Here is a 17,418-nt window from a genome sequence, read left to right on the forward strand (position 1 = left end):
AACACAGCAAAACCATAGATTGTATTGGACATTATATATTCCTTCCTATTTTCTATCACTATGTACCTCAAGATACTATCCTTACCTGACCCTAATACCAAATTGTATTTGTTTTCATACCGGACTTGGCGATCGCCTTTATAGTATTATGTAAGCCACATTGAGCTTACAAATAGGTGGGAAAATGTGGGATACAAATGTAACAAATAAATATACTGTGTGCCCACGTGTACCGTGCAAGTTAACTGCCACGGTGAACTCCTTTTTACATCATGTGGCCAGTAATGTGTACATACACCTCATGAACACAGAACGAAAGGGTAGCCATACTGGGTTAGACCAATGGTCCATCTCTAGCCTAATATCCTGTTTTCCAAACAGTGGCCAAGCCATGTAAAACACCAACAGTGAAGTGAAGAGGATAGAATACAGTGATTTTTATTCTAGGATCTTGTTTGACCCTTCTTAAACTTACCTATGCTAACCGTTTTTATTACAGCCTCTAGTAACAACTTGCATAGGTAAAGAGATAATGGATTTGATATATGACCTTTCTTTATTCAAGCATTTTCTCTGTCTCTAGTGGGCTCACATGCTAAGTTTCACCTGTGCAACGAGAAGACTACAAACACTTTCTTCAATTTTTTTCAGTTTTAAATGTGCTTTATGGAGTGCTACTGCCGTACTTGCGAAACCAGTGGATCTACAGTACGGCATATGTGTAAAAGCACAACACTCTGCTTACCCATATGACAGTTGGTGGAAAATAATATAATATAAAATTAAAGAATTATAGCACGTGACCACACCACCAGCCAGACGTCTGCTGTACTCCCAATCAGGGATACTCGGCGGCGTAATAATGACCAATCGGAGCGCTAATTATGGCCCGCCAGTCACCTCCTTGGGAGAAACCGAACCCTGGGAAAGAGGCGGGGTCGTCAGGAGAGGACTGGGCAGAGTTAGCACTAGCTGGTGAGAGCAGGGGGAGAAGGAGCATAGTAAGGAAGGAGGAGTATGTTAATACAGCACGGGGGAGGAGGTGTGATTAATAAGAAGCGGAGAAAGGAGGAGTATGTTAATACAGAACTTTAGAGTACCAGGATGGGAGGGAGGGGTATGCTAATTTCCGCAGGGGGGAGGAGGAGTATGCTGATCTATGGATGGGGCGGGATTAGTTAGAGAGGGCGGAGCAGTATGCTAATAAGTTGGGCGGATACAGTAGTAGGAAGGCGGAGGGTATAGTTAATAGTGTGTACAGAAGGGATGTGGGTGGGGTAGTATTGTAAAATTGTCTTGTCAATAAAGTTGTCTGAGTGGAAGGGAATGGGATGGGGCTGTATTAGTAGGAGGAGAGGGAGAAGCAGGGAGGCGCGGCACGGGATGGAGGGAATATATGTGCAGCACTAGGGGGGGTGTAATGTTTACAGAAGAGATCTGGGAGGGGCACTTCTGGGTTGGGAGGAGGGGGAACATTATCGGCAATAGGGAGTAAGGTGTGGCACAATTAATATTTCGAAACGGGGGGCTGAGGGGAGATGCATTAGACCTGGAGAGAGAGCAGGGAGGAGGAGCAGTTCGGGTCTGGGGAGAGAAAGCGACAGGTGCTGATCAGTAACTGTGGGGGCGGAGAGGGACAGTAACTGGTGAAGTATAGTAGGGGAGAGAGCAGCCGATGCCCCCCCCCCCCCCCCCCCCCCCTATCTGATACGAGCGGATCGGAGCTGATTCTCTTTTTTCCCCGTCTGGGCCTTTGCTTGCTGGTGTTGTGATCGGCTCGGGCTACCGGACATGGGGCTGTGTTTACCCTGTCTGGGGGGAGCAGCCGACGATGTGGTGGAGACCCCAGATCCTGTAAGTACCAAGGGCGGATTATTAACCCCTCCTGTGCCGCAGCCCGAAAGACGTGCAGCAGCAAAGTTACAGCTTACGTTTATTTTATAAACATTCGGCCTGCACCACGTTCTTATCCTTTTCAGGGTTTCAGTTGCAATCGTTTTTGTTCTTTTTGGAAAGGGCTCTGCGTTCAGACGGGTGTCTGCCCAGCTGCCCTTCAGATTGCAATGAGTTACAGCCCCATTGCTTGCATGTGCTGGGCAGCAAATTCCGGATATGGAAGCTGTCAGGCGGATTTGAGGGGGAGGGGCCACAGGCACACTGGTCTTTCTCCTGGTTCAAGCATCACTGTGATTGGGATAAGTCCCCGGCCAGCTTGAGTAAAAGGAGCCCAAACCACAGCAAAGGCAAGTTTATGAAGGATGCCTGAGGCAGAATCCCCAAAATGCATTCGTTAATAAAGGCAAGATGTGTCTCTGTAGGTTTCTACAATCAGCCTCTGACAGGCAGCCATATTTACACCTGTTTCAAAAAGTTATAGGAACAGACACAAATGATGACAGATAAAGATCATATGGCCTGTTCATTGTGCTCTTCATACCAACTGCTAAATCTCTACTATCCTTTCCTCTCTTTATGGGACAAGTGCAGAGGATCTCTGCTTCCTTGATTTCACATTCAATCCTCTTCCCCGCTCCCTCCCTCCACCACAGGGAGGCTGTTCCACACATTCACCACCCGGTCCATAAAGACATTTTTCCTTATTACTCATGCGTCTATCCCGTTTCACTCTCATTCAATGACTTCCTTTCCAGAAAAAGAGGACTGCTTTCTGCACATCTATACCTTGGAAACACATCTAGAATTGTAAGTGTGGTCTCACCAGAGCCCAATACTGAGTCAGTATCATCTCTGTATAAGCAATAACATGGGACCCACACTTTGAGTTTCAGCAGGGATCCAGGGATGGGGCAGATCAGCATGACTATGATCGTGTAATGCCATTACTTGGATGCCAGCATTGGTTACCTGTTTTTATTGTGTATTTTTAAAATCCCAATTTGAGTTCTCAGAACACTTTTTACCAAAGGCAGCTTAAGAGGGTTGTTGTGGAACATCATGTGCATAAGTTTATATAGTTTATAATTTATTAGAATTTGTTTTACTGGTAGGACTGACCAGCAGTATAGAGTGGCTTACAATACAATAAAATAATTTAGAAAAGGAAAAAGAACTACAAAAATTGACAGGAAAGCAAGAGCTCAAAACACACAAAGATGGAAAGAATGAGAGGAGAAATTGGGGGGGGGGGGGGCACTGGGAGGAAGTAGCTGAAGATGGCTAAGGAGAAAGCATTGTGAAGAACCAAGTTTTCAGTTTTGATTTGAAATTCTTAAATGAAGATTCAGCATGGATGTCAAGCAGAAGGGAATTCCAGTGAAATGGGTGAAATCTAAATGTACAAGTTTGGGACCTGGTAACACTAAACAGTGGTTTTTTATTGAATGGAGCAGGCGGACTGGTGAGTATGGATAGTAAAAGAAGAAAGATGGTGAGATAAACCTTTGTTGGGATTTGAAAGTAAGGACCAATAGCTTGAACAGAATTCGCTGAGAAATCGAAAGCCAATGTTTTTTGTAGTAGTGGTGTGACGTGATCAAAATGACATGCGTGACATAATGAACAAATGGCTGTCTCTTGTACAGACTGTAATCTTTTAATTGATGTTTGAGTACAGCCTAAGTAAATTATATTGCAATAGTCCAGCCTAGTGAAATATAAAACAAGAACTAAGGATTGAAAAATTTCAAAACTGAAGTAATTGCACGTAATTGACGTATGAAAAGTTTTACATACATTAGATATTTGAGGAGTGAATGATAATTGGGAATCCAGTGTTACCCCAAAATATCTAAATGATTCAGCTGGTTGAAAGGTTGATCCAAATAATTGAAGTGATATAGAAGGAACTGAGAGGCTTCCTTTTGACCTTATTTAGTACTAGTTTAGGACTGAGCAGCCAATCAGAAATGGAGTTCTAACAATCCTGAAGTTAGCCTAGGGATGAGTTTCTACAGTATAATAATAAGAATGAAATGCCCATAGACTGAATATGTGTAGCTAAAGGACTAAGAAATAGGTTGAAAAGAAGTGCAGACAGAATAGAACTCACAAGGTAGACTGTGGGGAGATGTCCTGGAGGAAGCTGTGACAGCAGTGTAGGAACAAGTAGAGAGAAAGGAAGTGAACCATGACAGAACAAAACCTGAAATCCCAAAAGAGGAAAGACAGGTTAATAGAAAGGAATGATCTACAAGATCGAGGGAGACGATGAGAACTACCATGTGCTTGTCCCAGGAAGTATGAATTTCATTTAGCAGTGAGAACGGTTTCAGTACTGAAATGAGATCTGAAGCCTGACTAGGGTGGATGGTGAGAGACATCGGCAAAAGAAGATTGTTGGGAGAATACAGTCTTCTCTAAGACCTTGGTTAGAAATAGGCCTATAATGAACTAGTATCTGAATGTCAAGAGAAGGTTGGTTTTTTTTTTAAGGATTGGCCTGACAATGGCCCTCTTTCAACTGAGTGGTACCTGACCAAGAGAAAGACATTCAGAATTTGAGGAACAAACTGTAGGTTAGGATATTTTAGCCAGAAAGATGGAAGAGGGTCAAGCTCACAAAGTGCATTTTGTGATAGTAAGAACTACTGATAGAGAATTGGGGGGTGGGTTGGGGCCGCAGCTGAAAGGTACTCCAAAGAGTGCATCCAGGTAAGGGAGAGGACTTCGGAGATGAGGGCTGGGGAAGGGAAGGTGAGACACATAATTGAAATGTATTTCTCAGGTCTAGTACCTTGGTGAGAAAATATTGCGAAAGGCTGAAGGAGCAGAAGAGGAGACACCTGGGGCGGATTGAAATTAGGTTATGGAATATAAAGAACACTTCTTTAGTCAAATTGGGGGCTTTCCTGATGCGATCAGCATAATAGAAAGCCTTGACCTTGCGGAGATGAAAGTTATAGTGTTTGAGCCCGGTTTTATAGACAAGAAAATCCTGGTCAGATTGTTTTCATCCAGATCCATTAATATCTACATAGTTTCTTGAGAAGATGCGACCCACTATGATACCATGGTTGTCTGCGCTGAGAGTGAGAGAGAGTAGTCTTTTGAGGTTACTTTATCAAGGACCATAGAAAGAACAGATTGAAAACATTCTGCTTGATTATGAAGTTCCAAAGAGTCAAAATCTGAAGTGAAAGAAAATAGGGAGGAAGAGACAGATGTGGGATCAAGTTGCAAAAGATATCTGGTTGATTATGCCCCTCTGTATCTGCTATATAGTCACTAAAAAGAATAATTACAAACTTATTTATTGCAAATAACATAATATATCCTCATTCATTCCAAACCCTGTTTAAAACCCCCTACTATAGCAATAACCTCCAGGTGTATTACATATTTTTACACTATACATAAACTTCTTACCTACTTGTACATTCACAACCAGCACTTATGTTCTTCAGTAAATGCTTTAAGGAAGATTATACCCACTCCTAATTATCACAAACCATCTAGAGGAAAAATCCAAATTCTCCTGTATTGGTAACTCCAATGTTCAGCCACGACAACACTGTGGTTTCTTAAAGGATCCTTTAAAGAAATAAATCCACAACGCAGTCACAGTTCAAAAAAGCAGCTGTTGATGTACACAATAATCTTCATAGAAATGAAGATCCAAACGCAAATTGAAAGAAATCCTGCTGACAGCTCTACACAAGACTGTGTTTCGCCAATAGGCGTCCTCAGGAGCCATTCAAAACGCCAACACAATTATTCACCATCTAAGAACATTTTCGGCATGTCCTGCTGGACGGGAACACAATGGTCTCAACTGCCAAAAATGCTGACAGAACTGCATATGAGAATATATTCTCCTGTGCTTCAGAGGTTGGTATCATGATTGCTGCAGTTGTCTGGGTCTTGCTGTGTCTGAGTAAGTGAAACCGACATTTCAACCATCGTGCTGTGGCCTTCCGCATGTGTGTTCTGTGAGGTCTGTAGTTTGTCTTTTATATAGTGGGGTTTCAGGTGGGTGGATTCCTCAGGAAGGCAGGAGATCTTGGCAGGAAAGTTCAGTCGGCATAGAAATGCTAGCTGCATTAATTTTAAGCCTCTTTTCCCCTAGAATGGAGAATTCTCTGGTGAGCTTAAAGATGTTCTCCCTGTAAATCTGGGTTATGTGTTCTCTGAGGCTTCCGCAGCTGGCATTATGATTGTTGCGGTTGTCCAGGTCTTTATGGGGAGAACATCTTTATGCTCACATCTTTAATTTCTCATTATTCAGTACCAACTGGTTCCTATATAATCAATTTAACACCTTCTGTAAGCCCTCATTTATTCTATCCATATGATCTTGGGCAACCTTTTCCAATAAACATCAAAATCTGAGTATCTGAATTGAAAAGAGGCATTTTTCTTCTAGTACCTTTTATATAATGGAGTCACCGAGATAGTAAATAGTTTGTGAGAGAAAACCAAGCCCTAAGGGACTCCACACTGTATCATCCAAACTTGTGAACAGTCCTCTCCCAATACTGTTTGCGGCTAATGATTCCTCACCATCCCTATATTTCTAAAATGCCACTTCAAAAGATCATGCTGGAGTATTCAAATATCATTATTAAATCTCACTTGTCTATTAGATTGTAAGCTCTTTGAGCAGGGACTGTCTCTCTTTGTTAAATTGTACAGCGCTGCGTAACCCTAGTAGCGCTCTAGAAATGTTAAGTAGTAGTAATAGTAATTACTGTATCTAACCCCTGCTCTCTTCCAATACGACTCATTCACTACCGAGTCCCATTTCAGAACTGTGAAATGCCCTAAAAGGTACCGAGAGTGTAATTTATTAAAAGTCATATATACTGTTCCTCACCCACAGACCCCAGTGAGGTAGTTTATAATACGAAGGGGCTTATATGAAGGCAAAAACAGAGAAAATTTGAAAAGCCAGAACAAAAGAAGGAAAATCCTTATTTTTGCAGCACTCTGTTCACCTAAGTGGAAATAAATAAGTAAAATGTCTGTTGCCTTTCTGCTGTTTTTGTTTTTTAAAAACTTTTTCCTCAAAAATGGGAACATTAAGAGGCCTATAGCTCTCTTTTGTGGAATCCAATATATGTTTCCTCTGCACAGGTTTTACAATGGCCAACAGCAGTTCCCCCAGTAGGACCTTTACAGCACAAGTCAGGTTCTTTCCCAGTTCCATTTGAGATGCCTTCAGTGTTTGAATTACAGGCATCAGTTGTTATTGAACCTGCACCTCTATTCTCAGTAACTGGCCTTAAAACAATCCATACCTCCCCCACCCCCATGCTCATCGTTTACCAAATTTCATCTAAGAACTTCAACAGGTCAATCTTTCTCCCTTCCATATTCCCTCTTCCTTCAACACTACCTGAATCCCATAATATCTCCATATTTTCTCCCTCAGTGAGGTCTGTTCTTAAATTATCACATACCCCTTGGATCTTAGCTTCAAAAAGATGGCAATTTCATCTAATGGGTAGAGCAGTGAGCTGAAAACCAGGGAAGGCAGGGTAAATCCAAATGCCACTTTCTGTGATCTTGGACAAGTCATTTAACTTTCCATTGCCTCAGGTACAAACAAGATTGTGAGCCCTCTGGGGATAGAGAAATACTCACTGTACCTGAACTAGAGAGAGCTGTGAGCTAAATACAAATCCTTTAGCCAGTAACCCCTCATCAACTCTATTTTTCTTCCCTCCCCAAGTGTGTTAATTTCCACACAACAGTAAATAGTTTCCTCATCCCTCCTATCTGATGCTTTGCCTCACGGAGTACCTCCTTATGCCTCTTCATCTTCTTTCCTTATTGGTTTTTTTTCAACTCCGTAAAAGAATCCTGGAACCAGTAGACTTCCTTTCATTGACCCGATTCACAGATCCTCAGTGGGGTTGCTTTATCAGCTCCCCATATCTAGTCCAGTGCTGCTCAAATTTCTCGCTTGCATGACCCCGTATTCGTGGCCACAAAAACACCTGCAACCCTGTCAAGACATACCAATGACAACCCTCTCTATGTAGCACCTGCCCACAATTTGCGAAGCACTGGTCTATTTCTTTCCTCCATCACAGCTTCAGTGTGCAATTCCTTCCCTTCCTGCGGATCCCATTCCAACATAGGGGCCAGCTTAACCGCAACTAGATTATGTTGGCATGAGAAACTTTTAAAGCATAGCAAAGCCTTCTGAATGTGTTCTTTTGGTTTTATGACACTGTGTCTCATCTTTTTTTTCAGGAACTGAAAAGACGACAGCTTGCAGAAGCAGCGGAAAAGAGGCAGCAAGAGGTAATGGCTTCACTAATTGGGGCCACTTTGGATCTAAATGAGCTGAAGGAGAGCCACCATATATCTTTCCATGCGAGCCGTAATGGTACTGACCAGTGTGTGTCAATGACATCCACCCTGCTAGTCTGCCTTCAGACTTTTTATTCTGTGTATTTTCACAGAGTTGTCATTTCCAAATACATTCTCTTCATCTATTGAGAAATGCCTTGTCCTTCAACAGGTGGCTGTTCCTTCCCTCCACTTACCCTTTTTTGTTGTGAGCATGGGTAAAGAGGCAGAGAGCAGCAGAAGAAAAGCTAAAATGATGATGACGTTCACGCTAGAGGTCTCCAGGGGCTGCCATTGGCCCCTGGAACTTGCACTGAGGAACACTGCTCTGTGCTGTCTTTTTTCTATTTAAAAAAATGTTTACTGTGTCACTATTCTGTTATGGACGCCAGAAACAAAGCTTTTAATAAAAGCACTTTTTTACAAAAGAAAATAAACCACTTTAATAAGATGCTAATGAATGCACTGCTACTATTAGTAGTAAAATAAAAACAAAAGTAAATAAGTTGATAATTTTTATTGGACTAATACATTTTTTGACACGCTTTCAAAGGCAGAACCTTCTTCCTCAGGTCAGGAATGAGCAAAAGATGAGGATATCGAAACATTTAAGTGTAACAAGAATTTCAATGACATTCTGGAGGGTGGGGTGGAGGGGGGAGGGGAGAGAGAAACAAGAGAGATGGATGGGTGACCAGGAGGTGACAGAGTAGTATAGGTTTTTGGTTATGTGATAGCAAAACACAGATGCAAAGTCCTCCACAACAAATCTAAGAAAAACAAAGACAACACAGGCCATGTTTCAGCTACAACCCCTGCATCAGGAGTCTTACACAGTAACCTCGCGGTTCTTTTCTGGGAGAAGGTTTTTCCAGTTGCAGCTCGGAAGGGTTTCTAATGAGGTACCTCATGGCTTGTAAGTGGTTATGACTACACTTCCCAGAAGAGTGTTCCCACTCGGCTTTCCTAGCACTTCTTCCTGCCCTGCTCCCCCAGGGCTTCTTTTCCACTGAGGAAGCAACTTCACCTAGAAAAGAACAGTGAAGTTACTGTGTCAGACTCCTGATGCAGATGTTGTAGCTGAAACATGGCCTGTCTCAAGTCCAAGTGAAGATTCTCAATAAAAGATTTTTTTACTCTGTCATCTGTCTTCATTTTTTTTGTGATGTAATAGGAAACTGATTGCTGTTAAGATGATAAAAATATTTTTATTAAAACATTTTTTATACACCGCTTACCTCTAGGCAGTTTCCAAGTCAACATACATAATAAAATCACAAACAGCAGAAATACATTCACATGTAAAATAAAATCAAGACTGCTTCTTCTTCTCTGAACATTAACAAAAGCCGTTACAAAAAGCTATGTCTTCAGAAGCTTCTTAAAACTGAGGCACACATCAACGAGACAGGACTTATCCTTGAAGGTCTTACGCTCTTGGGTTGTTGTTTGTTTTTTTTTTAATTTCCAATGGTGCAATCTTGACTGCCAGATTTGAATAAGTACTTGCAGGGAAACATTTATACATACCTACTAGAAGATATGGGAACTCAATTTTTTTCTTTTAAAAATCAAACCAATTAATTATATATGCTGTAAGAATAGCATTGGATATTTTGTTGATTTATTAATGGTTGTTCACTGTTTTTGTTCGTATTGAACTGAAAATAAAGATCGTTGAACTCTTAAAAAAAAAATAAAAATCCTCTTAATAGTTGACCATAAGATCATGATGCAGTGCCCTAGCCTTGACAAGTGCTTTCCCACAGATGTGTTACCTTGGTTTCTTTTTTATTGGGGGGGGGGGGGGATTTTTCCAATTAAGTTAGTTTTGCACATACCGTGTCAGTGATTTATTTATTGGGATTTATTAACTGCCTTTATGAAGGAGATTCACCCAAGGTGATGTACAGTAGGTACAGTTTAACATCAAACTTATAATCTTGTTAACAGCATAACAATAGTAAAATGTACAAGTATAAACATAAATTCAATGATTGAGGTAAACTTGGAAACAAATTGAAAACTAATAACAGGACTACCATGAAACAGGATCAAAACTATACACATTTAACAACACTGGAATTCAAATAACAGATATAATACAATGTAAACATATTAGCAATTGGATATTTAATAAACCTCATTCTTATGCCACAGTATGGGGAGTATGATTTTAGTCTCTCAAATTTACTGTTAGTACTTACCCTAGTGTTTGCATCAATTAATTTGTTAATTACTTTACCACCTTTTTGAAGACAGTGTACAGCAAGCATGCTAAAGAGAGCTTCCTTCTGGAGGTTTGTAAGGTATAACATGTAAGGTGTCTGTGCATCGATTCTTGTCTTTAGCATCTGGCCCGTCTTTCCCAATATTGCAACCTTGTTCACATTTTCTGCATTAAATGGTTCGTACTAAATTTGAGGAAGGTGATGAATAGGATCCTTTTAGGCTGATTGGTTTTCCCATGGGGGTAATTGTGGGGTCCTGTGATCCGTACTTTTCACAATTTGCAGTTTGGTAATTGTGGGGACTAGTGCTATTCTTTTCAGTAGGTAGTTTGTTTTTCACATATTTTTTTGTTTCTGTGTCGATGGTCATCACTACCCTATCCTTACTTTTCCCTCCAGACTGCCAGTGGAATGCTTTCATGTTTCACTTTGATATAGTTTGATATTGTCATCTTTTCCTAATTCCTGACCATATCTATCTACTTATCATTTCTATAGCGCTACAAGGCATACGCAGCGCTGTACACCATACACAGAAGACAGTCCCTGCTCAAAGAGCTTACAATCTAGATAAGACAGGTAAACAGAACAATTAAGGGGGTAAGGGAATAAAGAGGTGAGGATAAAGGACAGGGTAAGTGAGTTAGGAGTCAAAAGCAGTGGTAAAGAGGTGGGTTTTGAGTTTGGACTTGAAAACAGCTAAAGACAGGGCTAGACGTACAGGCTCAGGAAGTCCATATGGTTTTCCCTTTTGAAATCAAGTCAAAAAAGGTATCATTGTGGGGCCCTTTTACTAAGGCACACTTAAAAATGACCTTGCTGTGCAGGCGTGTGTTTTGGACACGCACTGGTCCATTTCTTCAGTACCTGGAAAAAAAAAAAAAAAAAAAGACGTGTGTGTGTGTGGCAGAAAATGGGTTTGTGGCAAAATTAAAGCCAGTACCTGTCCATTTTTGGCCTGAGACCTTACCACCACCCAGTGACTTAACGGTAAGGTCTCGTGCACTAACCAACCTGGAAGCATTCCACGCACATAAATTGCTGATTACCACCAGGTAAGTGCCACATGGTGGAAAACAGAAAATATGTCTACTGTGTGTTTTTGGTGTAATGCCAAAAATTGAATTAACGCCCGGGGCACGCGGTAGCGCCAATTTGATGCGCGTAGGCGAATATCTGCCTTAAGAAAAGGGCCCCTTTGTTTCTGTTACCATTAACTTGGACTAATATGGCAACTACATGATTCAATTGGTCTTTTGTATAGCATTATGAGGGTCACACAGTGTAGTAAAGTGACACTTAATGAACAATCTGTTGAGCTAAGAACCAGTAAGTGTCTTGTGTTTGTCTTTGAAGGCATCTTCTCGAGGCATTAAGAACCCACATTCGGTGGAGCAGAAGAAAAAGAAGCAGGAAGAGGTTGAGAAGTGGTCGTCTTCTGCCGGCCCTGCGAGTGGAGGAGGGGGGCTTCGGGTAAGTTGAACAATTGCCATGCAAGTTATTTAGGCATGGTCAGATCTACTGGAACCTATCAGCGTTGCATTTACCCTAACAAATGTTAGTTCAAGCAAGACCTCAGGCTTGCTGTACAAACAACGTGTTCCGATGTTGCGTTTGTGGGAGGAGAAAGCTGAAATTAATGAGTCAACACCTTGAAGCCAGACTGAGTACTGTTTAACCAGACGTGACAGTATAATGAATGTACTTCTTTTAAAGCATTTAACCTTCCACGATCTCCCTAATTCAGTATGGTAGCGCATACTTGTGGCTCTCTTGTCACACTGTCCTGCGTTCAGCAGCTTGGATCACTATAAACAATAACACTTGTTCACACTATGATTTGCAATAACATGGATATCAACGTGACCCACTCACGTTGGCAAATGTAGGGATTTCTAAAAAAAAGTACACGAGCCAGTGCCTAAAAAATGAATCGCTGTCCACAAAAGGTAGCAGGAGCAGAATTCAAAAAAGGAAGAACCTCATAAGTACATAAATATTGCCACATTGGGACAGACCAAAGGTCCATCAAGCCCAGCATCCTGTTTCCAACAGTGGCCAATCCAGGTCACAAATATCTGGCAAGATCCCAAAAAAGTTCAATACATTTTATGCTGCTTATCCCAGAAATAAGCAGTGGATTTTGCCCAAGTCAATTTAATAGTGGTCTATGGACTTTTCCTTTAGGAAGTTGTCCAGACCTTTTTTAAACCCTGCCAAGCTAACCGCCTTTACCACATTCTCTGGCAACGAATTCCAGAGTTTAATTACACGTTGAGTGAAGAAAACTTTTCTCTTATTCGTATTTACTACTTTGTAACTTCAATGCATCCCCCTAGTCTTAGTATTTTTGGAAAGAATAAACGATTCACATCTACCCGTTCCACTCCAATAATTACTTTATAAACATCTATCATGTCTCCCCTCAGCCGTCTTTTCTCCAATCTGAAGAGCCCTAGACGCTTCAGCCTTTCCTCCTAACATCCTCGGCCTCAGCCCAGTTCTGTGTAGGAAAGGGAGGACGTTTACACTGAAGAGAGCTCTGGTGCTTGGAGTTGCTGTCTTCTGTAGTGAGAAAGAAACGGCAGTGTGACAGTTTAGTGCTTGAGTTGCACTGTAGACAGTATCCCTTAGCCAGTAGCAGAGAACAGGCTTACAATTAGGGTACCTCACACTCCAAGGGAGCCTTGCACCCTGGGGCAGGGATGCATATATTTTTTAAGAAAAGGAAAACAGTTATAAGCATAAGGGACAGTGCTTCCATAAAGGCTCACTTACTGTACATCAGCTGGACATTTCTCCATGTGCCACATCATTTTTGAATTGGCTGTGGGGCTCATTTTCAAAGCATAGACTTTTGAAGTTTCATAGGTTACTATGGCACTTTGTAAGTATAAATGCTTTGTAAATACGCTTCCAAGTGTTCAGAAAAATAAAGGTTCTTCCAGAACTGATGCATTTGAAATGGGATATTGAAAGGAAAAAGGAACCGACTGCACATAATAATAAACAGCATGAGGAATGGCTAGTCAAATGCAAGCACTGATAGGGAAGGCAAAGAGGGACTTTGAAAAAAAGATTGTTTTGGAGGCAAAAACACATAGTAAAATTATTTTTAGGGATATTAAAAGCAAGAAGCTGGCAAAAGAATCAGACTGCTAGATGACTGAGGGGTAAAAGGGGCACTCGGAAGACAAAGCCATAGTGGAAAGATTAAATGAATTCTTTGCTTTGATCTTCACCGAGGAAGATTTGGGAGACATACAGGCTCATTTTCAAAGCACTTAGCCTCCCAAAGTTCCATATAAACCTATGGAACTTAGCCTCCCAAAGTGCTTTGAAAATATGCCTCATAGTGGTGCCAGACATGGTATTTAAAGCTGATGAGTCAGAGAAACTGAATGAAATTTCTATAAACCTGGAAGATTTAATGGTGTAATTTGACAAATTGAAGAGTAGCAAATCTCCTGGATTGGATGGTATTCATCCCTAAGTACTGATAGAATTGAAACATGAACTTGTGTAACTATTGTTAGTAATATGTAATTTATTTTTAAAATCAAGCATGGTTCTGGAAGATTGGAGGGTGACCAATGTAACGCCAATTTAAAAAAAAAAAAAAGGTTCCAGATGAGATCTGGGAAATTATAGACTGATGAGCCTGATGGTGCCGGGCAAAATGGTAGAGACTATTATAAAGAACAAAATTACAGAGCATATTCAAAATCATAGATTAATGAGACAAAGCCAACATGGATTTAGTGCTGGGCAATCTTGCCTCACCAATCTATTACATTTCTTTGAAGGGGTTAAGAAACGTGGATAAAGGTGAGCTGGTCGAAATTGTGTATCTGGATTTTCAAAACGTGTTTGACAAAGTACCTCATGAAAGACTCCAGAGGAAATTGGAGAGTCATGGGATAGGAGGTAGTGTCCTATTGTGAATTAAAAACTGCTTAAAAATGAGAAAACAGAGAGTAGGGTTAAATGGTCAGTATTCTCAATGGAGAAGGTTAGATAGTGGGGATCCCCAGGGGTCTGTGCTGGGACTGCTGCTTTTTAAAATATTTATAAATGATCTAGAGATGGGAGTACCTAGTGAGGTAATTAAATTTGCTGATGACACAAAGTTATTCAAAGTTGTTAAATCGCAAGAGGATTGTGAAACATTACAAGAGGACCTTATGAGACTGGGAGTCTAAGTGGCAGAAGACGTTTAATATAAGCAAGTGCAAAGTGATGCATGTGGGAAAGAGGAACCCAAATTATAGTTACGTAACCAAGGTTCCACATTAGGATTCACCAACAGGGAAAGGGATCTAGGCGTCATTGTTGATTATGTTGAAATCCTTTGCTCAGTGTGCGGCAGCAGCTTAGAAAGCAAATAGAATGTTAGGTATTATTAAGAAAGGAATGGAAAACAGTGAGGACGTTATAATGCCTTTGTATCGCTTCATGGTGTAATCGCATCTCGAATATTGTGTTCAATTTTGGTTGCCACATTTCAAAAAAGATATAGTGGAATTAGAAAGGGTACAGAGAAGGGCGATGAGAATGATAAAGGGGATGTAACGACTTCCCTTTGAGGAAAGACTAAAGCGGCTAGGGCTGTTCAGCATGGAGAAAAGATGGCTGAGGGGAGATATGCTAGAGGTCTATAAAATAATGAGTGAAGTAGTAGTGAATCGCTTGTTTACTCTTTTCAAAAATACTAGGACTAGGGGGCACGCAATGAAGCTACAAAGTAATAAATTTAAAACGAATCAGAGAAAATATTTCTTCACTTAACGTGTAATTAAACTCTGGAATTCGTTGATAGAGAATGTAGTAAAAGCAGTTAGCTTAGCGAGGTTTAGAAAAGGTTTGGATGGCTTCTTCTAGGAAAAGTCCATAGCCCATTATTAAAATGGACTTGGGTAAAATCCACTGCTTATTTCTAGGATAAGCAGCATAAAATGTATTGTACTGTTTTGCCAGGTACTTGTGTCCTGGATTGGCCACTGTTGGAAATAGGATGCTGGGCTTGATGGACCTTCGGTCTGTCTCAGTATGGCAATACTTATGTACTTATGAAATGAAATACATTAGTATATTCTCAGGACATCAAGACCGTCTGAAAGGAGAAGTGGATGCACCTCATAGCACTCAAACACCACCACAGGAAGGATTCTGGGCAGAAGAAGGAGAACTAATAAGAATACCACAAGTACTCGTGCAGCTTTGGGAAGGAAGGGGGGATGAAAAGATAGGACAGATGATTGGAATAACCTCCAAAGAATTCACAGAACAGGTGGGAAGTGATTTTCCAACCTATCCTTTTGCTATGTTTCCATAACACTTTCTCTTTCTGTTCCTAGTGGCAGGTTGGATAAAGAAAGATGTGGAGGAAGAAATGTTTGAAAGAAAGAACCGACGTGTATGGCTGCTGTGACTCTGACCTTGCAGCTGCTCAGAAGATCTTCATGTGGCTTTTGCTTGATGTACCCAGAGATCCAAATTTTGGCTACAGTTGGCACGACAAATGCTTAAGACAAACATCAGGCTGGTGTGGATGTCCTCACATACTTCAACCCAACAAACCGAAGCTCATGAAATAACATTGCAGAGAATATTAGGAAATAGACTGTGCTTTCTGTGTTGGAAGTACAAGTTGAGAAATGTCAAAAATTAGAAACTGTGGGTACTCCTAAAATTCACAAAAGCACTTTTCAGTGGAAGAAGGTATGTGTAAAGTCAGAATGCTTTGAAATTTGCCACAAGCCCAGGCTGTTGCCAGTTAAAGGGAGTCAACATTATTAAATTTGCCTGATGGGGCGAGAAGAGGGAAGATGTTTTGTAAAGATTTGTGAAGCAGGTAGTGGTCCTGCCTTAGTACAGCTTTCCCGCCTTTCGTTGTTCATGGAGGAAAATTGTTTAACACCTCAGGTCTGGTGTCCTGCATCTGAGAATTTTCATGTACATTGGTTTTGAGTAGGCCCTGGCTAATTTCCTACAGTTGTAGTAAACAGACCAGTGGCAGAGTAAGAGAGAAGCTGACAGGGAAAAAAAATGGGTTAAAAGTATATGGAGGCATCCTCTCTCTGTCTCTGAAAGGGATAGGCCCTTTCCTGTTGCTTCGGCCTACTTGCACATAGAGTGATCTTTATTTTAATGCATTTGCAGGTTTTATTTAAAGATAGTGTAACAGATTTCACTGCCATTCTTGGATTGTCCAAATATTTATAAAAAAAAATACTTGTTTTCTAGTTTAGAGAACCCCTGTGGAGTCTGTTGATAACCTGTTGCCTTCAGTATACTAAGATCATACATACAAGGGGTGGATGTTGTGTAGTTTCTGCAGATGTTGATTTATTAGTAGGGGTGTGTACATATGTACTGTTGCAGTTTTGGATATTGAGGTTGGTAAGTATGGTATAATGTTTCCTCTCCGTTTGCTGTATTATGATATAGTAAGCTAAAATGTACTAATCTTCTACCACAAGAGGGCAGTGTTGCTTTTTTTTTTTTTTTGCTGCTCTAGTGATCATTAAATAAGGTTGATAGAATTTTCACAGCCATTTTGATCCTGCAAGACAGCAGGTACTGAACTGTATTTTCACACATATGGCTTACAGTAGCATAATTTCCATACAATGAGATAGACCCAGAAGTGAGTTCAGTTTTTGTAGGTTTGGACCTACAACCTAAGGGGTCCTTTTCCTAAACTGCAGGAAAAAAAGGCCCTGCAGTAGTTGGGGGGGGGGGGGGGGGTTTCCCATGTGATAGGGCCGTTTTTACCACAGCGGATAAAAAAAAGCCCCTAAAACAAATGGCTATCCGGTAAGATTATTCTTACCGCGTGGCCATGCAGCAACAAGCACTTACCGCCACCCATTGGGCTGGCAGTAAAGGCTCTAGTAGGAACTAGGCAGTTCATAGCAATGCCAGATTA

At 41.0% G+C, this 17,418-nt stretch overlaps 1 protein-coding gene across 1 annotated transcript; it reads left to right on the forward strand.

Moving 5' to 3' along the window:
- Positions 1 to 1,370: 1,370 nt before the first annotated feature.
- Positions 1,371 to 17,027, forward strand: SVIP (small VCP interacting protein). Its single transcript, XM_030200703.1, has 4 exons — positions 1,371 to 1,854; positions 8,158 to 8,208; positions 11,844 to 11,960; positions 15,845 to 17,027. The coding sequence occupies exons 1-4, from the start codon at positions 1,792 to 1,794 to the stop codon at positions 15,857 to 15,859; spliced, it is 246 nt and encodes an 81-aa protein (XP_030056563.1). The 5' UTR covers positions 1,371 to 1,791; the 3' UTR covers positions 15,860 to 17,027.
- The last annotated feature ends 391 nt before the right edge of the window (positions 17,028 to 17,418 follow it).

This window comes from Microcaecilia unicolor, chromosome 4 (genome assembly GCF_901765095.1).
Source record: "Microcaecilia unicolor chromosome 4, aMicUni1.1, whole genome shotgun sequence".
Taxonomy (NCBI): domain Eukaryota; kingdom Metazoa; phylum Chordata; class Amphibia; order Gymnophiona; family Siphonopidae; genus Microcaecilia; species Microcaecilia unicolor.

What these genes read in the sequence shown, in the direction of transcription:
- SVIP (XM_030200703.1), top strand. Translation starts at nt 1,792, where the DNA reads ATGGGGCTGTGTTTACCCTGTCTGGGGGGAGCAGCCGACGATGTGGTG. An exon ending in TGGTGGAGACCCCAGATCCT is followed by an intron (nt 1,855 to 8,157) that starts GTAAGTACCAAG and finishes CTTTTTTTTCAG; the next exon opens with GAACTGAAAAGACGACAGCT. An exon ending in CGGAAAAGAGGCAGCAAGAG is followed by an intron (nt 8,209 to 11,843) that starts GTAATGGCTTCA and finishes TTGTCTTTGAAG; the next exon opens with GCATCTTCTCGAGGCATTAA.